Source organism: Andrographis paniculata, unplaced genomic scaffold (assembly GCF_009805555.1).
Source record: "Andrographis paniculata isolate CXL003 unplaced genomic scaffold, ASM980555v1 Contig59END, whole genome shotgun sequence".
Taxonomy (NCBI): domain Eukaryota; kingdom Viridiplantae; phylum Streptophyta; class Magnoliopsida; order Lamiales; family Acanthaceae; genus Andrographis; species Andrographis paniculata.
In genome coordinates, this window is record NW_026137594.1 from 1,110,598 (window position 1) to 1,128,080 (window position 17,483).

The following is a 17,483-nucleotide window of genomic DNA, read 5'->3' on the forward strand; positions in this document are numbered from 1 at the left end:
CAATTATTACTCACTTTTATTAAAACCCGTGCTCGGTAAAATGAGCACATATTTGCATTACGGAGGGAGTATTCATTTTTACTATAATAAGAAACATATTTTCGTGATAAAAAAAAATATATATATACTTTTAAGGAATATGTTATATATATAATTATGTTAAATTATTCTTTAATTATAAATTTATCACCCCATTATTAACATTATAATAATTTGTAAATATTTTGAAAAAAATGGCCAAATGAGATTGGGATGCCAACCAAAACACAGTCTTAATTTCTCCTCTTTATTACTAACATTATTATTACCATCATCAAACTTTTTCTTTCCTTTGGGCCACCTTCATTTCATACCTCTTGGCCCAAATTCTTCATTTCATATTCTTTATATGGCCCAAATACTAAATTTCATAAAATGCCAATAATTTTGGGCTAAGTCCAACAAAGATTAAGAATTTATTATTTTTCTTAAATTTTTCTATATAATACCATAATTTTTATTTTAAACTTTCTCAATTTTCAACAATAAATTTTTTCTTAGTTATATTTTTTTATATTCAGTGAAATTACTATGCATTTACACAATATTATAAACAATGTCATTAAAAATTAAATTGATTAAAGAATAATTTTTTTTTTTTTTTTCTGTTGTACTATTATTTATAATACTAATATACTAAAATTCACCTGAGAAAAGACCATAAAATATAAATTAAAAAATATGTAAAAATTATTTGTTATAAATAAAAAAATACATATTTTTTTGAATAAACTTAAAAAAAAATTTAGGATTGGCAAAGTGATACAAAACTCTAGTATTTTATTATTTCCACCAAACCACAAACACTGTCAAAACATGAAAGTAAAATTTGGATGATTAAACATGTATGAGCTCTCTCTCTCTCTCTCTCTCTCTCTCTCTCTCTCTCTCTCTCTCTCTCTCTCTCTCAAGCTTTGACACAGCAGTTGAAGTAGCTGAAGAAGCTCTTCCTCGTCTGCATCGACAACACAAATATATTCATACATAAATTATTCACCACCTGTAATAAAACTCAAAGATAATCAAGAAACCATATATATATAAACATAAATATGATGGTTGGGGCTTTGCTATTTATTCAGACAGATAACTCATTCCTACAAAGCCTTACAACACAACATATCTATAGCCATTAAATTCAATTCAATGTTCATGTGGTCCACCTCATTATATTTTTTTCGATGCATCAAACTATAGTTCACATTGCTTTCCTCTTCGGGCACAACAAATTCCATCATCCCATCAATGCCATTTACGCCCTCGACGAAAATCCTCATCAAGATTTTAATTTTCGTGGGGTTCTTAAACCCGTAATTCATTCATTTCGCAAGATTTTGACAATGTCCATCTCGAACATCGGATTCTCCATCGAAAGAAAGAAGATTCTTGCCATAAATTCATGAAAGTAGTTCAAATTTTTCCCGACTTTTTCCCAGTTTTTTAATTAAATAGAGGTCGACAACTTGCCTAGCATAGGCTATTCCTTATACTAACCCAATATTTAGTGTTCTAACTAACAACTACCTATATCTAAAATTATCACAAATGCACTTTCCAAAATTAAAATGAACTAACTAAACTTTGATCATCAAATTGTTCGTAGAAGAGAAGCTAACCGTTGGGGAATGGCCATCGTGATGATACTTGGTGTCGTGGTCAATATTGTTGCGGATTGTGTCCGAACTTCTAGTGGTTGGAGCTATGAGCTCTTCGTCGTTTCCAAGACTAGCCCTCGATGGATCCCTCTTGTTTTGCTTCCTCATTTCTCGAATTTTTGTGAAATCCATGGAGTAGTCGGGCATGACGCCCTTTTGATCCCAGTCTCCAAATTGCGGCACAGATAGCCACGGAGCATTTTTCTACACGTCGACATCAAACAAGTGTAATTGTTAATCAAGAGTGTATAGATTCTTCGCCTTCTTTAGATCAAAATCATCGCTATCCATCGTAATGTATGGATTGAATCAAGAAAATAAAAAATGGAATAAAACATCTTCGATTCCGAAAAGGTAAATTTACACAATGAATGCTCATAAACAACTTCTAGAGTTACCATTCATATCCACGAGTAATCTATCGATTGATTTTCGCACATTTTTAGGTAGTCTAATTACAAAGTAACTATTTTAAAAATATTTCTTATTTTAGAAAAAATAATCGTGCACTAATATCAAAATACCTTTTGACTTTTACTTAAATTACAAACATATCATTACATATACAATTACTTTATAAAAAGTATTTTAATAATGCTTTGGCAATTCCATAAAAACTAACAAAAAAAACTCAAAACCAAACCAAAATAAGTCTATATTTTGACAGCTATAAAAATAAGCCAATGTTTTCATTCCTTCATCCCTCTTCACAGATTTCTAAGACATTATAGAAATTGATGTAAGAAAAAACATCCTTATTTATTTATGGCCTTTTGAAATAAATAAATCGAAAACACAGACTAGACTTTTCTCCATGGATGAAAGCTCGATTTTCTTCCTCAATTCAACTATTTGACCGAAACTCATCAGAAATCAATGGATGATCTATCTCACTCCTGCGAAAATCAACCAAATTGATTCGAACAAACATAAAGACACTGTTCAGACATTGCACAATCTTGAAATGCGATTCAAAACCTACATGTACAAGAAATTCAGAAACCCCCAAATCTAAACAACTTCAACCTAAAATTGAATTAAACTTGTCAAACCTGCAACAAATCAATCAAGAAGCAGAGAGATTCATCATACAATAGTTAAAAAAAACGCATGTAATAATTCTTGAAAATCGTCAAAAGCCCTTCAATTTGATACCTCCTTGTGGTCTTCCATCTCTAATCTGCAAAAGCTTTATCGATTTATCTTTTTTGTTCTTCGAGTGGCAAATTTCGATGAAGAGGCAGCTTTTAAGTTCCTACCAATAGATGCAGAATTAAAGATTGGGGAGATGGGAAGAGAGTAATAATTATATTAATGCATGAGGTGTGAGAATCTGACGAATCTAGCTACAGGTTTTATAGAGAGAGAGAAGATGGTTGATGGTGATAGAGAAAGCTTATTAAGGGCGCGTTTGGAGAGAGAATTGGAAAAAAAGTTGGCAGTGATGGTAAGGCAAGGAATCAATCTGTCACACGGTTTGGCCACCATTCAGGCACTTGCCCTTTTCACAGCTGTGCTTCACTCTGCCTTTTCTCATTGGAAATCTATAATCTAATATTATAATATATATATATATATATTGTTAATATTGTATGGTTTTCAATTATTCAATCATTATATTATACATATCTCTATAATCATGGACATGGTAATCCATATTGAAGAAGAAAAAGCAAATTATGAAAATACTAGTCCTCCAATCCTCGAAAAGTATTTCTATATTTTCTATACATATTTCTATATATGAGTATTTATTTTCTTATTTATTTACTTTTTAAAATACAAAATACAAAAAGTAACAAAATTTTACCAAAAAATAAAACAAAAATTATATTTTTTTTAAAGATAAGCTATATTGTCTGTCTTGCATGACTTCAAATTTAAAACTAATTGATATCAGATAGACTGACTCGTACATCCTTATAAGTCAAGAAACTTCTTTTCAATATGATACAATATTCAACACCGGACTTTGTTCCGTTGAAGAACTCCATGCCCAACACTGTCTTGTAATCGTCTGTTCGCCACATTCGCGATCGGCTTCGATGCCAGGTTCACTGCCTTGATCCATTCATCGTCTTTCGTCACCTTTATGTCCAATTGTGCCGCAAGTTGAACAGGTACTTAAATTTTCGTATCTACAGTAATATGAACAATTTTAGTAGGACGGGTAGAATATTTGATAGACCAAAACAGACATATACACACTCTTAAGATTGAACTCGAATTTAACCCAAGTAAAGAATGTCTTACAGCTTGAACTACAGGGTTTGGCTTTAAAATTCTTCTATTAATACTGAAAACAAACATATGATTTTTATTTATACAACAACAATCCATACATAAGCAACACATACAAATCAAACAATCTCCATACATATATATCTAGACAATCACTCCATCCTTCTAGCAACCCTAACCTTCAATCCATCCCTCATGTAGAGTATAACTGAACAATTCGGTTCAACGCGGTGTCCCTCGCTCATCCGAACGTCGTAATTATGTATCATGGTAGCCGCCACCGTCTTCATTTGAGTAAACGCGACATCCTTCCCCAAACATGTCCGCGGCCCGGCATTGAATGCCAAGAACTTGTACGAGGGCTCGTGTTGAATAGTTCCACGCTCCGTGATCCACCTCTCGGGCTTAAACTCTAGGCAATTCTTCCCCCATATCGACTCCATCCTCCCCATTGCATATAGAAAGAACATCACCTTTGTCTTAGAATGCACTCGATGCCCCGTGGGGAGAATGTCCGGATTCACCGGCTCCTTGTGTTGAAATGGGACCGGCGGGTAAAGCCTTAGGGCCTCGCACAAGGCTCCATGAAGATAAACTAGCTTGCTTGTTTCCTCGATCTCGAAGACATGCCACTTCTTGTTAGGACAAACGGATTTTAGTTCTTCGCGAATTTTGAGTTCCACGTCGGGGTGTGTTGAGACAAGCCACGTGAACCATGTTAGGGCCGAGCTCGTGGTATCCCGGCCCGCGATCATCAAGTTCAATATGGTGTCCCTTAGGAACTTATCGTTGCAATTTAGGTCGAGTGTTTGATTCTCATCTCCATTTATGTAAGATGTTAATAGATCAGCATCTTCTTCAGAATCCTTTTCTTTCGAGGAATTTTTATCAGTTAGTTCTGGCTTCTTGCTTCTCAACTCCTCCCGTTTTTTGGCGATGTATTCGCCGGTGACCTTATCCAAAACTTCCCAAGCCCGCCTCAACTTCCTCTCCGACCCGACGCGAATCCACCTCAAAATTTTCCACATTCTCTCCGGCAAGACGTGGCGGACGAATATCGCCTCCTCGATTTCATCCATGGCTTTCGAGAAGGGCACGTCGGGAAGATCCGGGGACAAGCACCCGGGGTCGTACCCGGTGACCAAAGCGCAAGTCGTGTCGAAAGTGAGCCTTTGGAAAACATCTTGTAGATCGATGATCTTGTTGCCGGCACAGGCGGCTTCGAGCACCGGGACGAGGCCCTTCTCGACTTTTTCGCGGCCGATCCTCACGAGACACTTATGGAACCTTTGGTGCCCTATTAGGACCCTCGCAACCTTCCTCTGCTTCTTCCACGACTCGCCGTCGGCATTGAAAATTCCGTCCCCCAACACGTCGAATATCTCCCGGAAGTCGGGACCCTTCGGAAAGTTGTGGAAATTCGAACTCATTATGTAGTGAACGTTGGCTGGATTCACTGTGCCAAGAATCTCCATGTTGGCAAACCAGGGCCCCTGGAACGTAAAAGTTCCCCGGCGAGTCTTCCGGAAAATCTCTGTGCAGCTGTCGTGGATCCTCCCGACGTGGATCACCAGCGCCGGCAGCATTCCGATCATCGGCCAATTCCAGGCGAGTCTCCGGCGGTTATGCCAGACTCCGACGGCGAGGAACCAGACTGCCACCAGGAAAAGCTCAGCGTAGATCAAGAAATCCGCCATTTTTGGAGCTTTGCATCAAACGTATGTAGCTTTTTTGAATCAGCTGATCGAACAGGACTGTATATATATATATATATATAGAAATCAGAAATTAGGGTTTCTTCTTTAATGGAATTCTCCGGGCAAAATGGATCAATATTACCGGATAACCACCACCGAACCAGAGGCCGTTACGCTTTGGCATCACGTTAGTGAAAGCATCGGGCGGCGGGTGAAAGTTGAGAAATCAGTCGATCTGCATTTAATTTAAGCTTCAATGTTGTAATAACAGATTTGGCAGAGTATCATCAAGAACGGTAACCGAATGAAAGGAAGCAATATAAATATATATATATATATGTAATATATGTGTGTGTATCTGTGTAGTCGTCACCTGAAGCAAAAAATAGCTGTATTGCATCACCCCCACCTTCGTCAACAGCAACACTAGACTTTTCCTACCTCTTTTCTTTTAGGTTCGAAGCGAGGCTATGAGGAATCCGTAGACAATATCGAATTTTTTAAGGTTTAGTTTTGCTTCCAAGTTCCATATATATTTCGTAAGTTGTAAACTTTGTAATGTAAATTGCAAAAAAATACACTATAATATATTTGTATCGAATATATTTTATTGAACTATATTATTTCAATACTTTTAGAGTATAGTTTAAATTTATTTCTAATAAAATTTATATTACATCACAACCGAATTTACAATTAAATCATTCATTTCTTAATAGTAAAATGTAACATTCAATTACAACTCCAACTTACAACCAAGCGAACCCAATTAAATATGTATTTATATATATACACATAATACAGGTAGGAAAGGGTTTGTTGGAATAAATAAATAAATAAAGCCTTGCATACCTATTATAAAAGATTATTATATAATTTTATGTATAAAATACATAATAAAATTTAAAATTATTTTTATTTAAAAATATATATTTCTATTTTGGATGTCCAATTATAAAATAAATATTTCATTAAATACCAAATTTTTTTTCACAAATACTTTTACTTTACATCACATTATTATTTTTACACAAAAAAAAGTAAATACAAAAGTATCGTTACCCTATTTTTAACTACTCAGTATAATTAAAATATTATTATTTTTTAAACATTGCGCCAAAAATAAATATATACATAAGTGGACGGAGGGAGTATTAAATAATTTTTTTTTTAAAAAAAAAAAAAACTTTTAATGAATAGTAAAAAATTTTGAACACACCTGTAAACTGAACCGAGTTTTTTTTCTTTTTCTTTTTTTCTTCATTTAGGACATATGATATATGCATAGGATTTTGGTGTGGGCCATTCTTGTGAACCAATTAATAGAAAGAGTAATCTTGAAACGTACGTACACTAATAATTACGGAGCATGATGTTGACTTTGATTTAATTATTAATTAAATAATATCGAAACACTAAATTGTAAGAAGAGACTTATTAATGTGCCTGCCACGTGGCATGTGTTAACATTGGTTTGCATGGAAAGATGTGTAGGTATTTTTGTTTATTTTGACAAAATTACATTATTCATCCAATAAAATTTCCTCAAAAACATCAAATCAAATGTTTATTTTTTTATTTTTTATATTATACTAAAAATTAATTTTACATTCAAAACATCACATTATTACCTATTTATATCAAGTCATACAATTATTCAAATTTAAAATTTTTACCGTTCAAATCCCAATTTAAAATCCAAACTCCCAAACAAACACACTTTAGTGTGCCCCGTCCCATGCACGTCGTCTCCTTCAATTACTATTCATCCAATATGCTTATCATATTACTATTTTATTTTATCAAATTATTAATTCCTATCTATCAACCAATCAATCAATCCAATTATGGTCATTCAACCCACAAGATATTATTCCCAAGAATGCAAATTAAAGCTGGCCTAGACGTGTAAAATATGTGGTTTTTTTTTTTTAAAAAAAAAATGTGGATTCATGTTAATTGAGCCAAAATAGTATCAAGGTTTTTTATTTACTTTATAAATAAGGATGTGAATCTCCGAGCTAATTAAATTTGACTCAATTAACATATATAATAAAAATAAATAGCAAATATTTTTATATAGTACAAAATATATATATATATATATATTATTTTCTAAGTTGACAGACATGAGATACATGAAGAATTTGTTAATTGAATCATTAATTCATATGACAAAACGATGAAAGTGAGGACAATTATATGATGGTTAATTAAACTGTCAATTCTTGAGTAAGTCCTATGTTGATGAAAATTAATTACTCCCTCCGTCTACAAACTAACGTCCTAATGTTCAACAATTATTGTCTTCTTTCTATTTTTATACACAAAATTTATTCTTTTATCCTTACTTTATTTACTCTTTCATTTTCTATACATAAGATTAAGGACAAATTTGTCATTTTATAACAAAAACCCTAATTACTTAAAAATCCGTGTAAATATCAAATAGAACATTTGAAAATAGACGGAGGGAATAGTATATAATCACACCGTGCTTCTTCGGTTACGGCATCATACTAAATTCTCTCTAAAGCATAGAGTAAATATTCATATAACATCAATTTTTAGTGCAGATAATATTGTAGAAATAAGAATTGTCTGCTATTTGTTTATTTTTTAAACAGACGTTTTAAGAAAATATATTTAGGGTGTGTTTGTTTGAAGGATTTGTAAAGATTTTTACTATTCATTTCATTTTTTCCCCCCAAAAACATCAAATCAAACACTTATTTTTCATTTTTCATATTATACTAAAAATCAATTTTACATTCAAAACATCACATCAACACCTATTTATATCACATCATACAACTATTCAAATTCAAAATTTTTACTATTCAAATCTCAACTCAAAATCCAAACCCCCAAACAAACACACCCTTAGTATTGTAGAAAAATAAGTGTGGTACTCTATAAAACACTTACATAGAGTATATATTGTGCTCCTGTATAAATATAATTTGTGTTCTTTGTATTTTTTATTGGTGTTATCAAAATAATTAATTGGAATTTTCTAAAAATTTAAATAGTATTTTCTAAGAAAATCAACACATTGTTAAATCAGCACCATAACTGCTGTCACTAACACAAACTATAACTCAATAACACATGAACTATAAATATACATCATAAAATGTCTTGTTAACATACTACAAACATAATATTTGAATTGACAGGATATGACAATAATCCGCCTAGCATATAAAGACTATCCTTAAAAAGATATATAACTATATATGATTATAAATATAAATATATGGAAGATTAAATTAATTAAAGACACATATATCAAAGAAGAGCTTACATATATCAAAGAAGAGATTCATGCTTTATACTCTATAATTTTTTATTTATTTTAGCACAAATTTATTATAAAAATATAGTATTAATTTTTATATTAAGTATAACATTCATATACTATATAAAATGAAAAATAAAACATAACAGATCCTCAAAATAAGTACACACATGAATGGATTGATATTAGCACCTGTGTCTTGGGGAAGGCAGTGAATCAATTCAGTCAGTTGTGGCAAGCATATTATATTTCACACTGCAAAATTTATAAGCAATATTATCCACATGATTTTTCATGGCTCAAATCAAAACACTAAACAAATGTACTAACATTACCTTGAAGTTGTAACATCAAGTTGGCCCTCATCTATAATTTCACCTGATGATGATGGCCGTCGAGTAAACTGCACCTGAGACCACGGCGGGGTTTCACTTGCATCCAACAGGTATCTCCTCCTAATTAACTGCACAAACACACAAATTATCATATCATATTCAATATATAATTACAAACAAATTACTAAATGATATTTATTTATTAGTATAGATATCTGCACACCATTTGGAAAAACTTCATCACTGCTTCCTTGTCATATCTTGCTTTCTTTGCAGCCTGATCATCAATTTTGTGCAAAATATATATTACAAGGATTGGAAAAGTCCCATCAACATACATATATATTACTCAAGCAAAATTTGGAATTTATTCATTCCTCTGCTGCATTTTTATTGAATATTTATTTTTCCCCCTCCTGTTTCTACATCATCTCTCAAGACAATAGATTTGATCCATATGAACAAACAACTAAAGGACTTGCTTCTCAAGAAATCTCATATACGGCTACAAATTTTGCAATTCTTGAATAATGTCTACTCCAAAAATCGATAAAACTTTGATGTAGAATTCGCAAGGTCAATTAACCAGTTTAATGGATTTAAGTTCCACGAAATCCCTACCTCTAATTGCAAGATCTCTTGTCCTAATAAGATGCACAGGCAAGAAGTCTATCTAAACTTTTGTATGAAATGGTTCGAATTGCCATAACCTGAAACAGAACTTACTGCTAGGAGTCCTCCACCAGTAGGGAAAGTCTCAGTTAACGGAAGTTCTTCATTCCGTGGAAGAAGACCCTGTTTCTCAACCCATTGACGAGCAACATCGAGAAGATTACCATTTTCCTCTTTCACTGCAATATCAGCTTTATTACCAATAACAATGTAAGGGACAGGAAGGCCCCCCGGCCCACCCGATGCTAATGGTGCTAAGAATGTGCCATTTTCTGCAATCTCAGCAGCCCAATTTTGCAAGCTCGCCTTTGTCCTCCTTTGAGACAGATCGTGAACAAACATAACCCCTAAAACCAATGTTTGTGTCATATCATGCGAAAAAGGGATTGTAAATTTGTGATCAAGAAACTTACACCTAAAAACAAAGATCCACCAATATGTAACAAACATTACTTAAACAGGCAGATGGCACATAAAGAGAGTCCTACTTATATAAAGGAGAAAGACAACGTACCGTTGATTTGAGAGTAAAACAGAGACCGGCAATCTTTATAACATTCACGCCCTGATATATCCCAAAGTTCAACAAAAAAATCCCTCTCATTGTCGCTTCTGATGCTACTTGATGAGCTAACAGAGCTTCCATAAGTCGTATGCTGCACAGAAAGAGTGAATGGCACTGCTACTCTCGGGGGTAGCTATTTATCATTCGGAAGAAGAATTGGGATTTTACCTTAACACTGACTGTACATCCAATAGTTTGAGGAGGACGAGCTATTGAAGAACTTTTCATGATCAGATGAACGAGAGAAGTCTTCCCCACACCTGAACAAAGATTGTGGTAATTTTGGCGCAGTTGCTGCTGACTATACAATGATGTTGAAAGAACATGTTACAGAAATGTAGAGAATCATCTGCACATTTTCGACTTTACAAATTGAAATAGTTGGTTCCTCTGAGATCCTGGAATATTGATCCCTAAAACATTACTATACACTTGATCTTGGAAATTTTCAACAAGTGCACCATGAGTACAGATTGTCGAGGAACAGCAGAAATTGCAATATGCTAATATCCATAAATTACTGTGAACAGCTCATGGCCTATTTTTTAAAGATTATTTATAAATTTATGGATTTAACTCCCACATATTGTTTGGTTTATACATACATATTATATATATATATAGAATATATCCCTTCTACAAATTTGTCTGCGTATTCATTTACAGTTCAAAAGGGATAATCTGATCAATTATAGATCAAACTGCTAAACACACCTTGTTTACTATTCATAAATGTCCAGACTCCACTGAAAATAGAACATTCACTCTTCTGTCAAAAACAGTTTCTATTCTTAGAGATTGTCACTTTATACATTGAGATTAATCCATCTCTGGATCATTGGTGGTTCTTTCATTTCAAAATATCAGCCAGCTCAAGTACATTCCTGAAACAGAATATGCCACTTACCCATTGTTACACATGGTTTTGCCTCATTTGAACACAATTGAAGCAATGAAGAAATAAAGATACGTGGGATCAACTAAAAGAATAGATCAACATGAGATATGAAGAATTTATTGGATAAGTTTACTGAGAAACTACTAATTTCTATCCCAAATCAAATACAACAAGATTATAAAATCAAAATTCATGATAAGATTTGAAGTCACTTGTTAGAAGATGTTCTTTATATTTTATGTATTATGTTTGTGGACTGCACATAACCACAATCAAGATGGACAGATCTTTCGTGAAAATGTTCTTAGTTAAATCTCTTAACCAGGCAGGAAAAAACATTTCAAACCATTATCAATAATGGAAAAGGCAAGATATCTCAATGAATGTCAAGATTTACCTGAATCACCAACAAGAAGGACTCTGACCTGTCCACCAGGACGCCCACCGTTCTGCTCTTTGCTCTCTCTTTCCCTTCCAAACATTTTTCTCCTTCTTCAGGGAAAAACAACCAAAATTGCTCCTCAAACAATTATAGGTATCCCAAAATATAACTACAGAGATGTCTCCTCCGGTCGCATCAAGAAAAAACCCCAAATCTCCACGTAAAACAGCGCTTCCTCCAATTAGGTCTTTGAGGTTCCAACCGACAATCCATCTCACATTGACGTTGAAATCGATTCCCCGAAACCAGTCTCGTAAATTCCCGTGAGATTCATCATAAACCAACAATTTCGAAATAATTAATCAATTGGAACTTAAATTCTCACCCAGCAATCTCGTAAAAAGACATACAACCAAAAAAACATTCCCCTCCGAGAGGGCAGAACACTTTTTTTTCGGTGTTCAAATCAGATGTACAGAATCGCAACGATGGAGAGGAAACTATCTGAGATGTAATTGCAACGCAACGGGCAGTAAATTACGTTGAGTTGATCCGACGGTTTAAACGGTTTGGCGGTTTAGCTCTTCAACTCGAATATTTTTGCTCTTTCAACCTTAAAAAAAATTAAAATAAAATAAAATAAAATGTGTAGTTTATCCTTTTTTTTTAAAAAAAAAAAAATGATTTTTGATTTGAAATCATTTGTACATAAAAATTACTTAACATAATAAATATTATTTTCAACTTACAACTTACTACTTATAATACATTACACATTTTTACTTTTATACTTTTATATACTTTTTGTTTCAGAGAAAGATTATCGTTTATTTTTTCATATAGATATTTTAATACTCCTTTCATCCGAGTGTAAGGTTACAGTTTACCTTTTACACTTAAAATTTTTAATATTAGTATTATAATAAATTACACTGAGAAAAAAGACAAATATATTCCTACTAGTATTGTGTAATACAAAAGTAACGACGTTAGAAAGATATTTACTATGTTAATGTTAAGTAGATAGTACAATTACTAAATTAGAAAATAATAACTTTGTTTTAAGACGAACGAAAATAAAAAATGACAATAGGACGGATGGAATATTAGTATTATATTAAGGTGTTGTGAAAAAGACAAAAGTATTCTTATTAGTATTGTGTAATATAAAAATAATAAGTAACATAATGTAAGTTATGATATTTATTGTGTTAGACATGTAATACAATTACTAAATTAGAAAATAATAATTTTATGTTTTTAAAAAAAATAAAAAAATAACAACTTAATATGACAAATGGAGTATTATAACATACTTAATAATAGTATGTTTATCTTTTTTTAATTATTATTATTATAATTCAATATAATACTAATATTTACGTTTAATATAATAATAATATTTCGATACAATAATTTATGAAAAATAATAATATTTATTTATAAAAAAACAATACAAAATAAATAGTATTGAAATATGCTTCAAATAATAAAAAAAACAAACAAATTCTAATTAAATGTACACTTTTTTTTTTCTTAATAAAAAAAAAATAAAAATTATCCAGCTATATAATGGGGTAAGGAATGACATAGGTTTAAGGGGTGAACTTTTTTTACCGTAAAATCGTGAGTTCAAACCGTTTTTATACCGGATTTCATTTTAATGAGATTTTTCTTTTCTATTTATTTATTTATTTAAAAATATAATTAGGAAGAAAAACGCCCATGATTCTTACTTCAATAATTAATAATTAATTGAACAAATATTTATCTTTAACCTAAAATTGACGTGGCTATCAGCCAAGGGATGTCGAATTCATGACCCATTCTCGCCGGCGCCGCCGGTGCCATGTCAAAGAAACCCTCCGGCCACCGGCAGAAAACCTTGAGTTCCGCTGCGAAGATTACTCAAGATTGAAAAAAGAATTGCTTCAGATTTTACATGTTCCGCACCCTGATATCTAATAGACTTCACTGTACCCGAGGGTTTAAGCATTTCCTGATATCGTTGATGTAGAGGGTTTAGGAAAATCCCTTATTAGGTCGGGAAGGGTTTCATCAGGTGCGTTCATGTGTGTATGGAATCGTCTGACTTTGGTTTCCACAATCCGGTGTGTTTCTTCCAGGAAGCTTGTTAAGAATCTCCAGTTTATTCGATTGCAATCGATTCCGTCGATTGCACATTCCACTCCCTATTTCTCGGACTCCGGTTCTGAGTACTCCAGTCGCTATTCTGGAAACGGTGCTAACGCAACGAATCACTGCAACAACATTGGAGGTAGTGGCGTTTCTGTGGAATTAACTTCTTCTAGCGTTGTTGCGATTCTGAAAAATCTGCATAACGAACCTCTTTACGCATTGGATTTCTTCAATAAACTCAAGGGGAAGGGTTTTCAGCATAGTGTGCAGACTTACTTGGCTATTATTGGAATACTTTGTTGTTGGCGTATGGATAGGGCATTGGATTCTCTGTATAAGGATGTTATACTCTCGAAATATGAGAATCAATGTTTGGAGGTATCAGAATTGTTGGAGGCAATGGTAAATGAGCTTAAGGCCGATCGGAAAAGCCCGATGCATCGGGCTATTGGTTCTATTATCAAGTGTTATGTGGCTTTAGGCATGTTTGATGAGGCCATAGGCATTCTTTCTGAAATGAAGAAGCATGGTGTTGTTCCTTCTTTGTTGTCGTGGAATTTTCTGATCAATAGGTTGGTTTGTCATGGGAAATTGGATGATGCCATTGAGGTCTATAAGGAGCTGAGAAGTTCTGGGCTGAGTCCAAATGTGTACACTTATGGTATTGTGATTAAGGCGTATTGTCGAAAAGGAAGTTTGGAAGAAGCTGTGGAGGTGTTTGAGGAGATGGACCATGCTGGGGTTGCTGCTAATTCTTTTACCTATGCAGCTTATCTGCAGGGGTTGTGCAGTCGTGAAGGATCGGATGCCGGCTATAAGCTTCTACAAGCTTTGCGAGCCAAAGATGAACCAATTGATGCACATGTATATACTGTTGTGATTCAGGGATTTGTCAATGAAAAAGATTTGAATAAAGCGGAGATTGTGCTACATGACATGGAAAAACATGGGCTGGTTGCTGATAGAGTTGCCTACCATTCCTTGGTTCGGGGGTATTGTGATTCGGGGGATATAAGTAGAGCTTTGGCTATCCATTGTGAGATGGAAGCAAAAGGTGTTACGACCAATTGTTTCATTCTCACACCAATTCTTCAGTTTTTGTGCCAGCAGGGAATGTATTCTGAAGTTGTGGAGCAATTCAAGAACTTTAAGGATTCGGGCATCTTTCTTGATGAAGTAGCATATAACGTTGCTATTGATGCTCTGTGCAAAATGCACGATTTAGACAAGGCTCTCACTTTGTTTGGAGAGATGAAGAGTAAAAATCTAATGCCAGATGTTAAGCACTACGCCACTTTGGTAAGTGGCTACTGTCGCCAAGGAAGGCTTGCGGATGCCAAAACTTTATTTGAGGAAATGAAGGAAAGAGGTATCGAAGCTGATAATGCCATTTATAACGTCCTTATTAGTGGGTTGTCTCAGCATGGCCATTTAGACGGGGTGTTTGACCTTATAATTGATATGAACGCGCAAGGTTTAATTCCGGACATGGTGACACACAGCATGATCATTGAAGGCCTCTGTTGCGGAGGAAAAGTGAAAGATGCTGAAATATATTTTAGTAGTTTGAAAGAGAAGAGTGTAGAAAATTATACAGCAATGATTAACGGGTACTGTGAGTCGAGCAAAGCAACCAAGGGATATAGACTTTTTCTTCAACAGTTCAGTAAAGGGATACTGATAAATAAGAGTTCTTGCTTAAAGCTTCTTAGCAGCCTTTGTTTGGAAGGTGAAAATGACCGAGCAATAAAGCTATTTGAAGCTTTACTTTCTTCGGGCAACGGCCCCACAAGGGCAATGTATGGGAAGCTCATTGCAGTGCTTTGTCGTGCTGGGGATATGAAAACTGCCCAATGGGCACTTGACGGTATGATTGCTAGGGGATTATCTCCAAATCTGATTACATACACGATAATGTTGAATGGTTATTGTCAAGTGAATTGCCTGAAGGAAGCGTTTGATCTTTTCAGCAATATGAAAGAAAGGGGCATTAGGCCCGATATTGTTACATATACGGTCCTGCTTGATGGATACAATAAAATTAGTGTGATAAGGGCTCGTACTCGAAATGATACTGAAGCAAATAAGAGAGTTATAGAGGCCATTCTCTGTGAAATGAAACAGCTGAAATTAAAGCCTGATGTTGTTTTATATACAGCTTTAATTGACGGTTTGTGCAAATCAGACAACCTTCAGGATGCTATTTCCTATTTCAATGATATGATTGAAGAGGGTTTGCTACCTGATACTGTCGCATACACGGCTCTATTATCTGGCTATTGTAGGCATGGAGACCTCAAAAAGGCTTCACGTCTCTTGGAGGATATGTTATCAAAGGGAATAAAGCCTGATTTCCGTACAGTATCAATATGGAATCAATGGAACGCAAGGGAGACAATTATATAGTTTCAACATTGAATTCCTGGAATTTCCTTGACAGTAAGCGAATTCTTGATCTGGCTATCTTATGGCAATTTTATTCATCTTTTTTCAAATATTAATAAATAAAATCATTTGGGATCTATTTGGACCCTGTTGTTTGACACCCTTTTGATTATTTGTAGATGGAGCAATCGGAAGGTCTGACATTCAGTGATTGGTTTGGGCTTGTCCGAAAGAATGCACCTTCGATTCGGTACTGGACTATCTGTAGTGATTTTATTTTGTCTCGCAGATCAACTATATTTGTATTTTGTTCTCCTGATATATATCTTGATTGTCACTATGAAACAGGGAAAATTAACAGTGCAAGTACATGAATTTTCAGGAACTAAAAGTTAAAGCACATTGGTTGGGATATTGATTTAGTGCATTCATATCAAGCTTCAGACAATGTCGTTCATGCAGCCAAGTTATATTATACGCATGAATCTCTGCTTCGACTCCAGGTAGTTTTCGTATTTATGCAGCAGAATGTTGAACCCCTTAGATCCAACAGCCTTCCAAAATACTAAAACTGGCGAGGACTTATCATTGACTACAAACCTTTCAGTGAGTCAGGCCTCAACCTCAAAATATTCCTTCTTATTCTATAAATTTTTATGTTTGAATTGAACTGAACTGAACTTTATTACTTGTTACAATGACTACTTGTGTGTTTTGTTTACAATCAATCAACCTAAGGCTGTCCTGTTTTTGTCTAGTTTAGTTTAGGTGAAGAGTTAGTTGCTGTACAAATTTGGTGGGGGAGATGATGCATTCCGGAGTTACTTACAGATATGGAGGGCCATTGATTTTCCACAATGACCGCCCAGGCCAAGCCAGGATGAAGATGATGGTGGCGACCGAATGGATAGCAAGCAAAGCAAGAACTGGCTGGCTGGCTTTGTTCAATTAACATATAATTATCACTTTCTATTAAAAATTGTTATATATTGATGCATTTTATATCTTTTAAGTGATAGATATAACTCTGTTATTATAAATTTTAATATTAGTGTTGATAATAACAAAGTATCCAATTTTTTTATTTTAGTCTGTCTGGTAACAAAGTATCTATTTTTTTTATAACTGTAATATCTACCAAACATTACAAATATCGCAAATGGATATTTAGTAG

At 33.9% G+C, this 17,483-nt stretch overlaps 4 protein-coding genes and 1 long non-coding RNA gene across 12 annotated transcripts; 1 reads left to right on the plus strand and 4 right to left on the minus strand.

Annotated features, from left to right (window-relative positions):
• Positions 1 to 799: 799 nt before the first annotated feature.
• LOC127258583 (uncharacterized) lies at positions 800 to 3,120 on the minus strand. 2 transcript variants are annotated; one of them, XM_051285485.1, is made up of 4 exons: positions 2,850 to 3,120; positions 1,656 to 1,898; positions 934 to 994; positions 800 to 891 (listed from the first exon to the last, which is right to left on the minus strand). In XM_051285485.1, exons 1-3 carry the CDS (start codon positions 2,865 to 2,867, stop codon positions 947 to 949), a joined length of 309 nt encoding a protein of 102 aa, XP_051141442.1. In that variant the 5' UTR covers positions 2,868 to 3,120; the 3' UTR covers positions 800 to 891; positions 934 to 946. The 2 variants fall into 2 exon arrangements, with proteins under 2 accessions (XP_051141442.1, XP_051141441.1); XM_051285484.1 differs by having other exon boundaries at positions 800 to 994; positions 2,850 to 3,119.
• Positions 2,363 to 2,843, minus strand: LOC127258584 (uncharacterized). The gene is made up of 2 exons (XR_007840331.1): positions 2,677 to 2,843; positions 2,363 to 2,590 (listed from the first exon to the last, which is right to left on the minus strand). It is a non-coding gene; the product is annotated as an uncharacterized LOC127258584 (long non-coding RNA).
• Positions 3,121 to 3,991: 871 nt separating the features above from the next.
• On the minus strand, positions 3,992 to 6,105 carry LOC127258275 (alkane hydroxylase MAH1-like). Its single transcript, XM_051285068.1, has 3 exons — positions 6,006 to 6,105; positions 5,775 to 5,867; positions 3,992 to 5,689 (listed from the first exon to the last, which is right to left on the minus strand). The coding sequence occupies exon 3, from the start codon at positions 5,630 to 5,632 to the stop codon at positions 4,088 to 4,090; it is 1,545 nt and encodes a 514-aa protein (XP_051141025.1). The 5' UTR covers positions 5,633 to 5,689; positions 5,775 to 5,867; positions 6,006 to 6,105; the 3' UTR covers positions 3,992 to 4,087.
• Positions 6,106 to 8,931: 2,826 nt separating this feature from the next.
• Positions 8,932 to 12,320, minus strand: LOC127258255 (small GTPase LIP1). 3 transcript variants are annotated; one of them, XM_051285039.1, is made up of 8 exons: positions 11,801 to 12,320; positions 11,220 to 11,389; positions 10,674 to 10,765; positions 10,455 to 10,596; positions 9,995 to 10,287; positions 9,492 to 9,545; positions 9,269 to 9,396; positions 8,932 to 9,188 (listed from the first exon to the last, which is right to left on the minus strand). In XM_051285039.1, exons 2-8 carry the CDS (start codon positions 11,233 to 11,235, stop codon positions 9,155 to 9,157), a joined length of 759 nt encoding a protein of 252 aa, XP_051140996.1. In that variant the 5' UTR covers positions 11,236 to 11,389; positions 11,801 to 12,320; the 3' UTR covers positions 8,932 to 9,154. The 3 variants fall into 3 exon arrangements, with proteins under 3 accessions (XP_051140996.1, XP_051140995.1, XP_051140997.1); XM_051285038.1 differs by lacking the exon at positions 11,220 to 11,389; XM_051285040.1 differs by lacking the exon at positions 11,220 to 11,389 and having other exon boundaries at positions 8,933 to 9,188; positions 10,674 to 10,806; positions 11,801 to 12,319.
• Positions 12,321 to 13,573: 1,253 nt separating this feature from the next.
• LOC127258503 (pentatricopeptide repeat-containing protein At2g26790, mitochondrial-like) lies at positions 13,574 to 17,418 on the plus strand. Of its 5 annotated transcripts, none has more exons than XM_051285356.1 (4): positions 13,574 to 16,363; positions 16,489 to 16,559; positions 16,658 to 16,915; positions 17,068 to 17,418. In XM_051285356.1, exon 1 carries the CDS (start codon positions 13,856 to 13,858, stop codon positions 16,328 to 16,330), a length of 2,475 nt encoding a protein of 824 aa, XP_051141313.1. In that variant the 5' UTR covers positions 13,574 to 13,855; the 3' UTR covers positions 16,331 to 16,363; positions 16,489 to 16,559; positions 16,658 to 16,915; positions 17,068 to 17,418. The 5 variants fall into 5 exon arrangements, with proteins under 5 accessions (XP_051141313.1, XP_051141310.1, XP_051141311.1 ...); XM_051285353.1 differs by having other exon boundaries at positions 16,692 to 16,915; positions 17,068 to 17,417; XM_051285354.1 differs by having other exon boundaries at positions 16,692 to 16,915; positions 17,073 to 17,417.
• Positions 17,419 to 17,483: the final 65 nt, after the last annotated feature.